At 41.7% G+C, this 14,551-nt stretch overlaps 1 protein-coding gene across 1 annotated transcript in view; it reads right to left on the bottom strand.

Annotated features, from left to right (window-relative positions):
- PKHD1L1 (PKHD1 like 1) overlaps nt 1-14,551 on the bottom strand; it is a 466,042-nt gene that overhangs the window by 129,475 nt on the left and 322,016 nt on the right. Inside the window, exons 59-60 of the mRNA XM_078686145.1 lie at nt 13,652-13,742; nt 6,061-6,209 (exon numbers count right to left, since the gene is read on the bottom strand). Coding sequence (XP_078542271.1) covers nt 6,061-6,209; nt 13,652-13,742 — 240 coding nt within the window. The remainder of the gene's footprint in view (nt 1-6,060; nt 6,210-13,651; nt 13,743-14,551) is intronic.

Here is a 14,551-nt window from a genome sequence, read left to right on the forward strand (position 1 = left end):
GCCGACCGCTACTGCTCGGGATCATGTACTTTCGCGGTTAAGCCTGCGATATTCCAGCTCAGCAGTTTACATGCATTTGCCTCACCCTCCCCTTCTTTTGCATTTTCAAATCTTCCCTGTATGATGTTTGTCTGGCCAATAGTATTTGTCTTTTCCCTATTTCTTGGGGATCTAAATATGATGGCAGCATTGGTCTGGGTATTATTATCCTGCCCCTGTAGATTACTCTCTTTAAAACACTATTTGTTGCCCATAATAGTCACATTAATTCTTCTGCTATCAGATATAGGTTGTATTTCGATGTTTCTGTTCCTTTTTTCCCCTTGTCTAGATGGTTCATACGTTGACCTATATGGGTGCCCTTCATTGTTTACAACCTTCTGTCTGTCCATGGTTGGGGGTGAATCAGTGCCAGCAGAACTCAGTCAATCTACTGAATCCAGACACGCAAATCTATTATACAATGGGATTAAAAATTGTTGGTTCCCATATGAACGAGTAGCCATCCTAGCGGGATGACCACCCCTGCCTCTCACTAATTCAAAGTTCCCTGTATCAACCATAGGGCCTGGGGGATGTAGAAGTAGCTCAACTCCCTGACCTGGATATGGGTTTGTGAATGTTCCAATGCACCCCAACAAACATGATCAACTACCCTTGGATCATTAAAATTAACGACAAAGCAATCCCCTATAATACTTTTCTTCTTGGGACCACCCTTCTTACAAATAATATTTTGGACTGGGTGTCACGAGGGAGCGGTCTGTTGGTGTTTAACCAGTGCATTGTTTTATCTTTCAGTTGCTCATAGTTTTCAGATTGTCCTGATTTGAGTCTTGGTACACCTGTCAGGACAACGACATAGGGCGAGCACTCCGGGGGGAGGTCTAGATGTTGCTGTACTATTTCTGTCTCACTCCCCTTCTGTCTTCCACTATGGACAGATCCCGTTGCCTCGTGGACAAAAAGTCCCTGGGGATTACAGGCACCAGAACAGAGATCAACCTGTGGCTCTATAGTCATATCCATACTGGTGATTGATTTTCCATGTATCAAAGAATTTGTAGCTGTGGGACCGGGTCCCGCGCCCACAGTTACAGGGGGTTTGGGGCCTGCTGCTACTATAGGCACTGCAGAGCCCCCTCCACTCCCCGCCCTTGAGGAGTCTCTATCGTGCCCACCACCCCCAGTACCAATCCTCATAGCACTTACAGCAAGAGTCATTGAGCTTTCAAGTTCCACCAGTCTATTCTCGATTGCAAAAAGTCTCAGTAAAATGGGTTCCAGGGAGGAATTCATTATAGTGTCTATTTTGGATAAAAAATCATCAATAGACACTGGCAGTCCATTACCACTTCCATCTGGCTTCTCTTTATTTGCAGATTCCAGAATTTGCCGTTCATCCCCGATGTTAACTGAAGCAACTGATTTGTCTTCTTCTGGCTTGCTTAATTTTAGGACTTTAGGGTTCTTCCCCTTCTGCGTAACTCCCCCTCTCTTTCTTTTATTGATTGATCCTTGTTTATGGTCCTTCGGCGGAGTGGGCTCCTTATGAACCTGGGCATTACATATAACGATCTTTTTAGAAGGGCATAGTGAATCTTTGCCTCCCACGTCTTATCCATTGCTAAGCAGTCATTCTGACTATGGTCCGAATTCGTCATCTGTGGTATAGGAACGGGTGGGGGTTTAGAAACTCTTATTGGTGAGCGAGCATTCATAATCTTCCCCAAAGACGATCTCTTTGTAAATGCAGGGTCCAGGGAGAGTCTACGCTCAGTAATTTCTATCTCATGGGCCAAAACAGATGATGCCCTTGTGATAAACTGATCCAGAGTTCCCACAACGTAGCCTGTTCCCATAACTTTTCTGTTTCGCCACTCTCGTGTCGCCATAACTTAATTTGTTATATTAGTGTTTACTAGATCAGCCAACCAGAGTATAACAAAAAGAGCACTTACTGGGAGAGCGAAATGTCCTCGTCGTTTCAGATGGAAAGAATTAAGGGAGGTGGCCCAGCCGGCCTCTCACAGTCTCCAACGGGCTAAAATGGGCACGCCCTTGGCCTGGGCTTCGCCCGGCGCACTCCCGCGCGTGACCCGCGCAGTGGTCAAATGAGTCCGGATTTATCCTTCGGGTGGTTGGTGGGAGGGGCAAGCTGTCTCCATTAGCCCCCGCTGGCTTGTGGTTCAGGTAGGCAAATTGGCAGCAGATAGCGAGTGTCTCCCGCAGAGCGGGAGACACGAGAAGTATTTAAATGCCTCCGGTCGTTGTGGGAGGGGCAAGCTGTCTCCGTTAGCCCCCGCTGGCTTGTGGTTCAGGTAGGCAAATTGGCAGCAGATAGCGAGTGTCTCCCGCGGAGAGACACGAGAAGTATTTAAATGCTTCCGGTGGTTGTGGGAGGGGCAAGCTGTCTCCGTTAGCCCCCGCTGGCTTGTGGTTCAGGTAGGCAAATTGGCAGCAGATAGCGAGTGTCTGTCAATATTATCCGGCATTTCCATTCTGACTCATCCCAATCCTCATTCTACTATTACGATTTCACTAAGACTCTTCCTTGACTATTCCCATCCCACTACGACTCACCCTGAAACACATTCTACTACTATGATCTCTCATATATCACTTTTTAAATTCTTCCCTCATCTAGCCCTCATTTACTCCTCCCAGAACTCATTTTACTACTATGATCCCCAAAATAACACTTCCTAGACTCTTCCCTCCTGTATCTCTCCTTTGACTCACCTTAAACCTCATTCTACTATTATTTTCTCCCAAATACCTTTTGCCAGGCACTTCTCTCCTCTATCTATCCCTCGTTTGACTCATCCCACACCTCATCTTAATGATATGATCTCCCAAATAACACTATCTAGACTCATCCCGTCTCTAACCTTCCTATCCAATTCAATCATACTATCAGACTCATATGGTCACAGCTCAAAATAACAATTTATATTTCCTATACTAATTCACATTTAATCATTTGAGTTCTGGAGTAGCTTGCTACCCGCCAAACAGTGCTTCAAGGCCTCATCAATGGTAGTAAGTGCTATATAAATACAATTACAATTAGATCTTCACAAAAGGTTTGGCTAGCCAGTTCACCATCCCCTGCCTACTCTAAACAAATACTGCATGATTCTCTTGAGCACACACATTACTTAGTATGTGATCATTCATTGCCAGTCACAACACATTGAAGGCCGGAAGGAAGCCATTCTATCTGATGATGATACTTACGACTACCAACTACTCCACAACACCCAACCCTATTTTATATACATTTTTTTCGTCTGTGCTAGTCCGATTGGTTCAATTAAGCCAAAACAAGATTATAGTGCAACACATCATCAAATGAGAATCCAGGAGTGGAATATGCTGGTCAGTGTCACGTGTGATTTGTATACTAAACAAAGTAGTTTCACTTCTGGTTGTCATACCTTGTGCAATGCACTAATACCTCAATTGACCTGGTAGGTGCTGCCAAAGAAACTAAATACATAAAATGTACTTTTACTTTGTCCTAATTGTTATGGATGTAATACTTTTGCTATTTTGAGTGTACATGTGCTTCATGAAAAAAATATGTTTTGTTCTGAAAATTGATTTACTGTTGTTGATTCTCAACCTCCGGCCACCAATGTCATACTCTTATCTCTGCTTGTTAAATAAGTGTTGTAGTGAAGACACTTGATGGTTATATGTTGTTTAATCTCTTATATATATATTTTAGCAAATTCTCAAATTTAGTAGCTCATGTTTAGACTACATCAGGCCTGTCTGCATCTTACTATAGAGCTGGACTCTATGACATGGCATATTACCCCTGGGTTCGGCTAGCCCATGATGTGTACACTGGAACATTTTATATGAACACGAAAACCTTTGGAATTATCCGAGGCAGGGAACTAGAGGCTAAAGAGTTTTCAGGGTGAGCTGGTCTCCAACCTATCAAATATACACAATAGAAGCCACCCTGAAATATTGGTCACTTTATATAATGTAACCTTATCCCTACAAAGCACTAAGATAGTAGAGTGCCATGCTTCCTCATAGGCAGTCAAGCTTATTCATAGGCAGTCTTCGCTCTCTAAAAACAAGGTTTTATAGAGAGCGGGTCTGCACCTCGAGACAGGGAGGCATTTCTAATAATCTAAATGGGGGCCCATGCAATAGTGACTTAAAAACCAATGTGTTACCCCAAATTACATTTAATCGCAGGGTATCACTTGGTGTTAAAAACTAGAAGGTGGGGGATGGGGGAACATCAGTCCTTCTCAGGGCGTGCTCTGGAAGGAGATGGTTATGCGATTATGCTGACCACCCCCTTTTGTACCGACATGAATAATATGGCACAGTGACGCTATGCTTTATTTATTGACTATAAAACTTCAATAAAGTTATTTTACAAAATAAAAATGGAATGTGGAAATTAGGGGAACTATTGCCCCATCACCATCCTTGTCGTCAACAGGTTTCAGCCGATCGCAAAATGGCTCAGTAGCATTCATCAGGGCAGAATTTGGGCTCTTATCTTTCCAATTGGTGCCAGATATTACCACTGTGTTAGGGTGACCTGTGTCATCCTCTAACTAAAACTGGTGTTCTTTTATAACCCAACATAGGGTCCTAATTGCCTCATGGGAGGAGGGTAAAGGGACCCCTGTAATCACACTTACGTCAAGGTGCGTCACTCGCTGTCCACCTAAAGATGTCCACTCCTGTAAGCATTGCCGGGGAAGAGGAGTGGACATCTTTAGACCATAGACATTAAGCATGTCACGAGTGATGTCAAAAGTGAGGTTATAAGCAGTGGATGGTGTGTCGCAAGTTATAGTTAGCTCCGCTTATGTATATCACCCAGTGGCAGCCCCCACTGGGTATTTATAGTTATGTCTCCACTAGCTTTTTCATGGAAAGATTCGGGGCGATCTGTCAAGCGGGGGCCAAGAAAAAAGGAGAGGTCCTTAAACACAAATCCCTAAGCATTTTCCATGGACTTTTTTAGAAACAGATACCACAAAAACTGGTGAAGGTTATTACGCTAAATTTGGCAGGAGGCATGCTTTTGTGATTTTCTGTTTATCCATTCAGTGGTTTTTGAGAAATTAAGGATCAAACACATGTGTATATCTGGACAGCTGTGTTTGAAGGACTTTTGTGAGCCCCTCAAACCCAGCTTCAAAAAGAGAGCATTTGGACTGGTTAGGGTTTTGTTTTCTCTAGGGCCTCCTCACTATAGTGGGAGCGCTTTGGATAGCTGGCTGCAACATGAGAAAAAATGTGCGGGCAGCTATTACAGCAGGACTTGGGGACCCAGTCCACTGTTCTGAGTTTGTTTAAGAAAAAATATTTATGGGGGCAGGGTAGCCATACCCTGCCCCTTAGCCCATGTGGGCGAGTACCAGAGGATTCCCTGGGGCCAAAATAGAAAAATATAATTATTATGCCGCAAACTGGAGCCTTTTTTATATAAGGGTGAGGAGCTTGGGCAGAAACCTACAAGTTTCTCTTGTATAGACTGATCAACTATAGTGCTATGAAATTTTCATGGACACCTTCTACTTTAATTGCTTGCTACATTCAACCAATGTATAATTCCCCTACGTTCCATATCATCATTAATATACTGAAAATGTTGTATCTCCATGCTGCTTGATCTTAGCAGTGTAGACTTGTACATGCCTTTGTAATCCTAGATTATTTCCTTCTTCAAATATACTTTTATTCTACCAATTACAGTGATTCCTTTCACATCTGAATTGTTGGCCTTTGCCTACTTATCATGTTTGCCCAATCCCTTCTGTGCAAATATTTTCACTGCCGCTGATTGTAGCTGGAAACCCCCGAATCAGGTGTCCTATTGAGAGCCAAATTTATGAGGATAACTCACACATTTATAAGGACCAAATACACAAATACTCTCCTTAACTTATGAGGATCAGGCACCAATTCACCCAATGGTTAGGTGCATTAATGGTTGCATCCCTGTAATAATATACTGGTTTCAATTATTCTACAATATTAGGTAAGTTAAAAAAGTACACAATAAAATGTTACCTGGAAATAGATGCCATAGTCCCAACATCTCCAAATGGTAAAACCTTGAATGAGAGAACATCCTGGTAGGCCATCTTGTTGCATGTACACTCCATACAATCCACCATGAGCTTCATTGTTGGACCACTCTTCTGCTAAATTACTTACACCTGAGAACAAAAGAATATATTACAGCAATGTGGAATATATCCCCAGATATGCAGTAGCAAGTGTAGTGATTCTGCCACTTACATAGTTACTCACAGAGCAGTAGGCCTGTGGAGTGGAATGCTTCACATGCACCACATCTACCATACACTAAGACATACATTGCCAATATTTACTCCCATAGATTTCTTCTTCTGCAGGAACTTAGGCGGATAAACGGGAAATGCAACATCAGACAGTGATCAATTCTTACCCCGATTGGCTACCTGCTCAAGGTCATCTGCAAAGCTTCAAAACCTTCATTTTATATTATATACATTGAATAAACCATTTATAAAGTCATAGGTGACTTTGTTTTCTCCTCGTTGGAATATATATTCCATAAGCGTTTGACTCTATTCAACTCAACTTCTTATTATACCTTCAACTGTGAACTTCTGTCAGTTGTTTACTCTGACAAGCCCCTCTACACGTTCATCCAATTTGTCCCATGCCTACCCTAAGCCCTGATCAACTCAATCCGGATTCATAAGTGCACTGACCTCTGCAATTGGAGGTCGTACTGTACTCTGAAGCACCAGGATACTTACAAGCAGACACTCGGTGCCCTGAATTCGTCCACTGACATGTAAAAATCAATGTATTAATAAAACCTAATATAACTAGTATCCTAACATATATACAAATCACAAAATTTCCTTCTATGACCCAGGTATGTCAGATATAACCTATTGGCAAGAGACTTTGCATCTTGCATATTGTCAAAAATCAAAATCACCCTGATATTGTCACATTTAACCACATTTTGTACCCCCTCTAATATTAATGGAGCTCGACAAAATTTCAGCCCTGAAACCTTTTACATTTTCCACTGAACCATCATATACAGGGATGTACGTTAGTACAACGCGATCTTTTAGATTGCGGTACTTTACAACGCTGCCTTTACAACGCGAGTCGTTAAAACTACTTGCGTTGATGTTCGTGGATTGTGGATTATTATAATTTTATATTCTAACACCAGCCCAGGTAACAGTAGGGAAGGTGTTGGAATATAAAATTACAATATTCCTTATACAACAGCGCCATCCAGCGCAAGTCGTAGTAACGACGTGCGTTGTATTGGCACCATTGTTAAGGTACTGCGGTGTAAACACCGCGTTGTAAACGATGTTCCCCTCATATACAGACATCGGCTTCTCTTATCAACCTTTGCTATTTCATGTAAATTATAGTTTTGGTTTAAAAAATCAAACAATCAATGATGGTGATTCCTCATTCGAATGAGCAGCAAAATAAATCATGCAATGCCGCTTTGAGAAAGTGAATTTTTAATTTGGGGTGGAAGGTAGTCCACCACAAGTAGGACATGATCTTATACGTCGAGTTAAAGATTTCAGTAATTTAAATATGTGCTCAACCCTTGGTAGAGGGATTAACTTAAGAAAATGTGTAAAGCATTTAGAAGTATCATACACATAAAAAGTCAAAAACACAACACTATAAAAACCCTACTCCACATTATAAACATGGAGAGTAATCCAAGAAGAAAAATTATACAGAAACTACAAAAATCCAACAATGGGAACTGGAAATGTGAATTTTTAAAGCTTTAAGTAAACATGGTACCAAAGAGCTCAAAGCTCCAATGGTAATCAATGGTTGTGGTTGAGTGGGACGTAGGGATGATTTTATGCCGTTCATGAATGAGCGTAGGTGAGATACACCAATCATTTTTTACATCAGTTTTTTAGCTTTGTACTTAGTTTTAATTTCATGGACTTAAAATCCTCCAGCAGAGAGAGGAAGCAGGCTGTATCAGAGCTCCATGACATCGGCTAGACAATGGACAAGGTCCCAGTGAAGTTGTAGGTTTTGTCAGGAAAAAAGGTCAGAGCAGGAGAAATTCTAACTCCATGCTCAGGAAACTTTTCTCACTTTCTGGATACTTCTGACACCTTCACCTTGTCAAGATTTTTACCTTTTGAGTAGGAGCTTCCCTAAAGGTTTTAAGAATTTGCAAACCATCTGACTCAGTAATTCAGAGGGTTTGGAAATGTTAAAACTTTTTTAAAATGTACAAAGCCCATTTAATGATTTGGAAACGATTTTCCATATTGTTAAACGGGTTTAGAAAACCATTCAGTAAAAGTCAGTGTGGAAATTGTGACCACTTTTACCAAATGCATTTTAGTACATGAGGCACTTAGTCTCCTTTTCGAATTCCACAGCTGGGTAAGGAGGCGGGCTGTATTCAAAGAGGGTTACAACAGGCTGGATACCTTCACAGACAGGGCCATCGGAATTGGATTTGCTGTTGTAGAGAAAATCTGTTTCTTCAGGCCAGCCACAATGCACTTCAAATGGATTGCCTTGGCAGGCTTGTCCCAGTCTTCCAAAGGCCTTAAATCCAAAAATCTTCTAAGTTCCAGGTTTTGCAAGGATGTTTGGAGGAGTACACTGAACAAAATAAAGTGTCCCAGTACATCAGGAACAGCACTTGGGTGTCAAGGCTCACTACGGAAGCGTCCTCTAGCATGGTCCAGGTCAGATTCATATGGAGCAGGTCAGTTGGACTCTTCAGAGAAAGAATTCTTGCAGCTTACTGTGGCCCTGTAGCTTATACAAGAGGTCAGCCAACTGACCTTTGGTGTCCACTTCATTGTCATGTGTACAAGTACAAGTTGGAGCAAGTCCAATCCTTCAGGTCTTCTCACACGTCTCAAAGAGAAGGTGCAATCCTTCTTGTGTTCTTTTACAGGTTCAGAGTTTTCTGAAGAGGGTGCCCGAGGGTGCGACAGTATGCCCAGAACTATCTTTTAGGTAGACCTTCCCTAACCAGTAGGAATAAAGTTCTCAGAGGTTATCCTACCCAGTATTGCAGCAGTTCTATTGTGCCATACTGCAGACAATCACACCGTGCCCCTTACTCAATAAGTCTAAGATAATTGAACACTTTTCTTGCTGTGCAGAACCTGTGCACCAACCCACTTCACAGGGAATAGAGGAACCACAAAGAGTAGCATTAAACAGTGGCAGAAATGTTGGACTGCCAATATGTATGTTCCTTCAAAGTATTAAACAATAATTCATCAGCTACTTGAATGTTGGATTACTTAGTACATTTTACAAGTGTCCTGGCCTTATTCACTGAGATCTCAATTTGTGTTAGTTCAAACTTTGTAATAGCCCCTTCAGAACCCTCCAAATTAGTAACCCTGTAAACTCAACGTATATGGTTAACCCAAGTCTTACCTGAGAGCCCTGATTTCAAATCACGGTGCATGATTCAAATAAGCTCTAAAATACTTTTAAATTCGACAATCTGACAGCCTTATTCATAGCCTCCCAATATTTTCTATGCATTTTTCGTTTTTTATTTGATTATTTTCTAACCTGTTGCCCTATATTTTTAATTAACCTGAAAGTCTAATTAAATACAGGAATAATTTGCCATTTGACTATCATGAGTTGTCTCATGGTTTTATGTTCAGAATAGAATTTTTTTATCAAACCAGCTTTGTGTTATGTCTAATCTATTGTGATTTTTTAGCTCTTTCAGTACAAGATAACTGTATAGTTTATGACTTCATTCACTCAAGTAATGTTATTAGAAATCAAAGCACCCTAGATATTTTAACTAAATGAATATTTAAGAGCCTGTCACAATTCCTGCTATTCAGGGGTACGCTGTCATTACCGAGACCGTTTTTGAACATCACACATATCTTCCTTGTACAGAAGCAAATTGCTAGACAATGCGAGAAAGAGTTTTCAATCTTGATTTGAGCTGTGGTTGAGCACCAACACAATCAAACCATCTAGGTCTTAATATTAAAGAAAGACTGGTATGCGGAAATCACAGAGTACCTTGGCACAAGCAGCTTGTCTGTGTTTCAGGTACAGCAATACACAATAAATATCACAGTGAAGAAGTAAATTAATGAAAAGTCTCAAACCAATTCAGTCAGATTTAATTTAAAAGACACTAACAGGACAGAAATGAGATGCTGGGATCATGAGTTACATAATAATCAAATAAATCAATATTATCCTATGCAGTATGGGTCTAAGCAGAACTTTGATCAGCGACTATCAGCCAAGTAGCAGGGGAGATGGAGCACGATAATTCTTAGCCCCATATTTGAGTGACGAATACCTTGTATCTCATTTGCGGAACTTGATGATGAGGCACCCTTCATGGTTTTTTTCATACGTTTGCCTGTCTTACAAAATATTATTCACCTTTAAATTCACCTGGGACATCTTTTCATACTAGAAAGGGTCAAATGCAAAAGTTCACGCAAACTGCAATGGAGCAAGGGTCGCTACAGGAGCCATCCTCGACCTGTTAAACAGTACCTTGATTGCAAGTTAGTCGAAGATGAGATGCAGGGTACAGAAGAGGTGATAACGTTGTCATTGAAGATGCAATGAAGGGTGAAGATGAGGCAATGCATTGGCGTAGGTCTACACAGGTAGACAAAGAGTCTGTTCCAAGCCGCATAAAATGGCAATGATGATGCTTCGAAAATTGAGTCGCTATGCGGCGTGCAGTCAACAACGCATCAGAGTTGTTCCTTGCAATGCCAAAGATGCATCCACAGTGGAGGAGATGTGCTGGTTCTGAGTCCTTTGCGTCAAAGGCGATGTGTGGTTTCTGCTGGAGCAGCACTTCAAGCCCACTTCCAAGTGTTGAGGACTGGGCTGGCACCACTTGGCAGAGCAGCCTCACTAATAGCAGAGTCCTGGTGCCATAGAAGGTGAGATGGAAGCCTTTTATGTCCCTGACTCTTCAATCAGGAGGCAAGACAGCAAGCTCTTGGAGTCACTCTGGTTCTGAGTTCAAGTGATGTGGGTCCAGTGTACTGAAGTGGTGGTGTCTGAGGTCAAGTACCTATACACAGTTGGGCCTTTGAAGTGGGGGAGACTTCAAAGAGATGACTTTGAAGTATACAGAGTCCCTGCCCTTCCTGCCCTGGCTCCAGACTAACTACAGGGGGTACACATTCCTTTATGTGGGGACAGGACACAGCCTATGCAGGTGTAAGTGTGAGGCTTCATCCAGTTACTCCCTCCCATTCTGCCCAGGACTGCCCATCAGGAAATGGATGACCAATCAAGTAACACCTAAGCTCCCTTCATGTGGCAGTCTAGAGTGAATGCACATAGCCCTGCTGTCACCCGCCCCAGACATATTCAGAGACAGGCAGTAGGCACCAAATGAGTAAAGTAAGAAAATGCCAACGTTCTAAAAGTGAATATTTCAGAATTACAATTTAAAATCTGACTTCACCATGAATTATGATCCCAGAGAGACCTAACTTGAGGGTCCAATCACTTCCCAATTGTAAAAGTAAAATGTAAAAAGATAATCCCAATGTTATTCTATGGGGGAGATAGGCCTTGCAGTTGTGAAAAACAAATGTAAGAGTTTTTCACTACTAGGACATGTAAAAAAGTCCTACTTTTTATTTACCCTGCACCTGCCCTAGGGCACCCCAGAGCCTACTTAGGAGAGACCTATATTTATTAAAAAGGAAGGTTTGGGCCTGACAAGAGGGTTAAACTTGCCAGATCGACATGGCAGTTTATAACTGCAAACATCAGCTCTGCAATGTCAGGCCTGAGACATGTTTAAACAGCTGCTTAAGTAGGTTAGCTCAATTAGTACTGTAGTCCTACTAATAGCATTTAACCCCTTCGACGCTCATGACGAGCTGGGCTCGTCATGAGGTAGCCTCCTCGCACGCTCATGACGAGCCCAGCTCGTCACGTAAAGTGCGCTTTCGCAAAATCCAGCGCACGGGCGGAAATCATGCCGCACGCATGCGGTTAATTTGCTAGCCCTGGACACATGCAGTGCACTGTACTCAGGACTTATATGTAAATTAAATATGCCAGTTGTGGATAAGCTAATGTTACCATGTTTCATGCTGAGAGTGCATGCACTTTAGCACTGGTTAGCAGTGGAAAAGTGCCCTCAGTCCTAAAGCCAGCACAACTGAAGTCAGCAAAAACAGGAAGTCGTAAGGCAGAAAGTCTGGGGAACCCATACCATGGATGCCTGGTCTAACAGAAACTCTCTCATCATGCATGAAATACAGACATCTAATATTACCTAGATGTTTGAAACAGGGATGGACACAAGTTTCTGATCTTTTTTCAAACGTAGTCATAGTAGTTTGGGAACTACACCCAAACTTACTTTCACTTTCCTCCAGTGCAGTGTCAGGCAAAGTGACGCAAACCAGAGCAAAGTGGGGTTTGAACATTACTTTAGAGCTAAAAACGTGTTTCTTACTGGAAAGTAGCCCTTAAGTAATGCAAAGTAGCACTTTGTGCTTCTTTGCCTGAGGGGGGCGTGCGTGGTCACATGCAACCTCCATTGCTTTTCAAGTAAAGTCCTGTCTTCTAAAAAAGGTGGACAGAGTTTTGCACCAAAATGTGCGCCTCTGTGAGGCAAGTATGTTTGAGAAAGGTTTTCTTTTTTCAAAATGTTTTAACTTTGCATATGTGCTATAATGAACAGCAGACATTCAAAGTTAGAAAATGTTGAGAAGCATAGTCTTTTGTACTGGAGAGATACTCTTCCACACGCCCTTTCACTATGGTGTGTGCGTGGCCCAAGGCAGCATAATGAGCGCAGGTGCAGAGCATGACAGCTGCAGCACCATATACATCGATATGACCCTGCCCTACCGTCTTCTTTCCACACAGAACAGTGCAGCAGCTTCGGCTGTGCCGCTGGATTGTTTGATCGCTTAGCAAATTCACCCCCATGTTTTAGATTAAAGGTAAGAGTCTTTACCTGGATTGTGCCTTTGGGCATATCGAATGCTAAAGACAAAGACACCCATGATAGTAGAGACTGTGTTACGCACATTCATTTCAAAGATAGTTAATGAGGCTTGAGGTCTGACCACAGGCACAAACCTTCAGCAAATACGGAAATCATATACATTTAATACCAGCATATTTTGGGGGGAAGAGAAGAACTGGTGTATTTCCTATAGTTGAATTATGAATATGTAGCAAAAAGATAAAATTCAGAAATTGGTATTTTAACTCTCCTACTGAGAAAGATCGATCTAAGGTAGTGTTGTTCTGTGCAGTACAAGGAGAACCAACAATTCTGTCACCTAACCATTGGCTTTTTTAAGGCTTGCAATGCTCGTTTATTTTTGATTTAATAAACAAAGTTCCACAATCTGAATACCTTCATCAGGTATGTTTAGGGTGGTTACCGATTCTGCAAGGACATTTTTAGAAGATAAAATGTATGTGGATAAATAAATACCCTATGGAGTTTCAGATATTGTTCCCTTACAGTCTATGAAGTTGGCATGCTTCCTATGTTAAGTGTATTGTAGAGAATGACCACAAGGCTGTTTAAAACCATGTTGTCAACATAACTCTTGGATCAAAATCATGGCCAACTTACCTGAGCATGGTTCACCATTAATTCGATATGCAACTCTTTCAAATCCTGCAACAATATTGTCCTGCAGGACAATCTGGCTGCCTTTATTTACCTAAAAGCACATTAAACATAAAAATAAGATTAACTGTGACCATATTTAGGAACAAAGGCGTAAAAACCAGCTAATTGAACACACAAATTAAAATAAGTGACAGTTAAACTTGAGGTTGAGGGAGTACTTTCAGAAAGAAGCACAGAGCTCAGAAAGAGTTCATCCAAAATATTTTACGTTATTTAGAATATTTGGTGTATTTTCAATCAATAATCAATGGTGTATGGACTGGCATTATGTGTCAAAGACTGCTGCTCAGTTTTGGTCACTATTCCTTCTACATAATCGTTGAATGTTTGACTTGCTCTTACAGCTACTCCAGGGCCTGAGAAAAAGGTTTGGGCTGTTTATTTATTCAAATGTAAAATGCCCTAGATTTACGAAGGGTTACAATTTTGATAGACAACAGAAAACGCCTACTAGGAAGGAAAAACTAGAACAAGGAAAAACTGTTACCTGTGCTATCGTGACATAGAACACATTTTTCTTTTTTTTTTATAAAGGGTGGGTAGGTGGGTCACAGCAACAAACCGCTAACTAGCCTTCAAGAGTGCCCTCCCTCCAAAAGCGCATCTATTTATAACTTACCCGCTAAGCCCGCCCCCAAACCTACCTGTACCTATCGCACCGCGTGAATTGTTCCACCGCGTGAAAAAACACAGGGGGGCACCGGCTCACGCCATGTTCCCCCTGGGTCCCCATTGGGGGAGACCAAAGCCTTAAAGGATGGGCCACTCGAAATACAAATACAGCGTTAAAATGAACGTCATCATCTTTTTACTCTGGTGGGAAACCTCCTCTTAGGATAT

This window comes from Lissotriton helveticus, chromosome 4_1 (assembly GCF_964261635.1).
Source record: "Lissotriton helveticus chromosome 4_1, aLisHel1.1, whole genome shotgun sequence".
Taxonomy (NCBI): domain Eukaryota; kingdom Metazoa; phylum Chordata; class Amphibia; order Caudata; family Salamandridae; genus Lissotriton; species Lissotriton helveticus.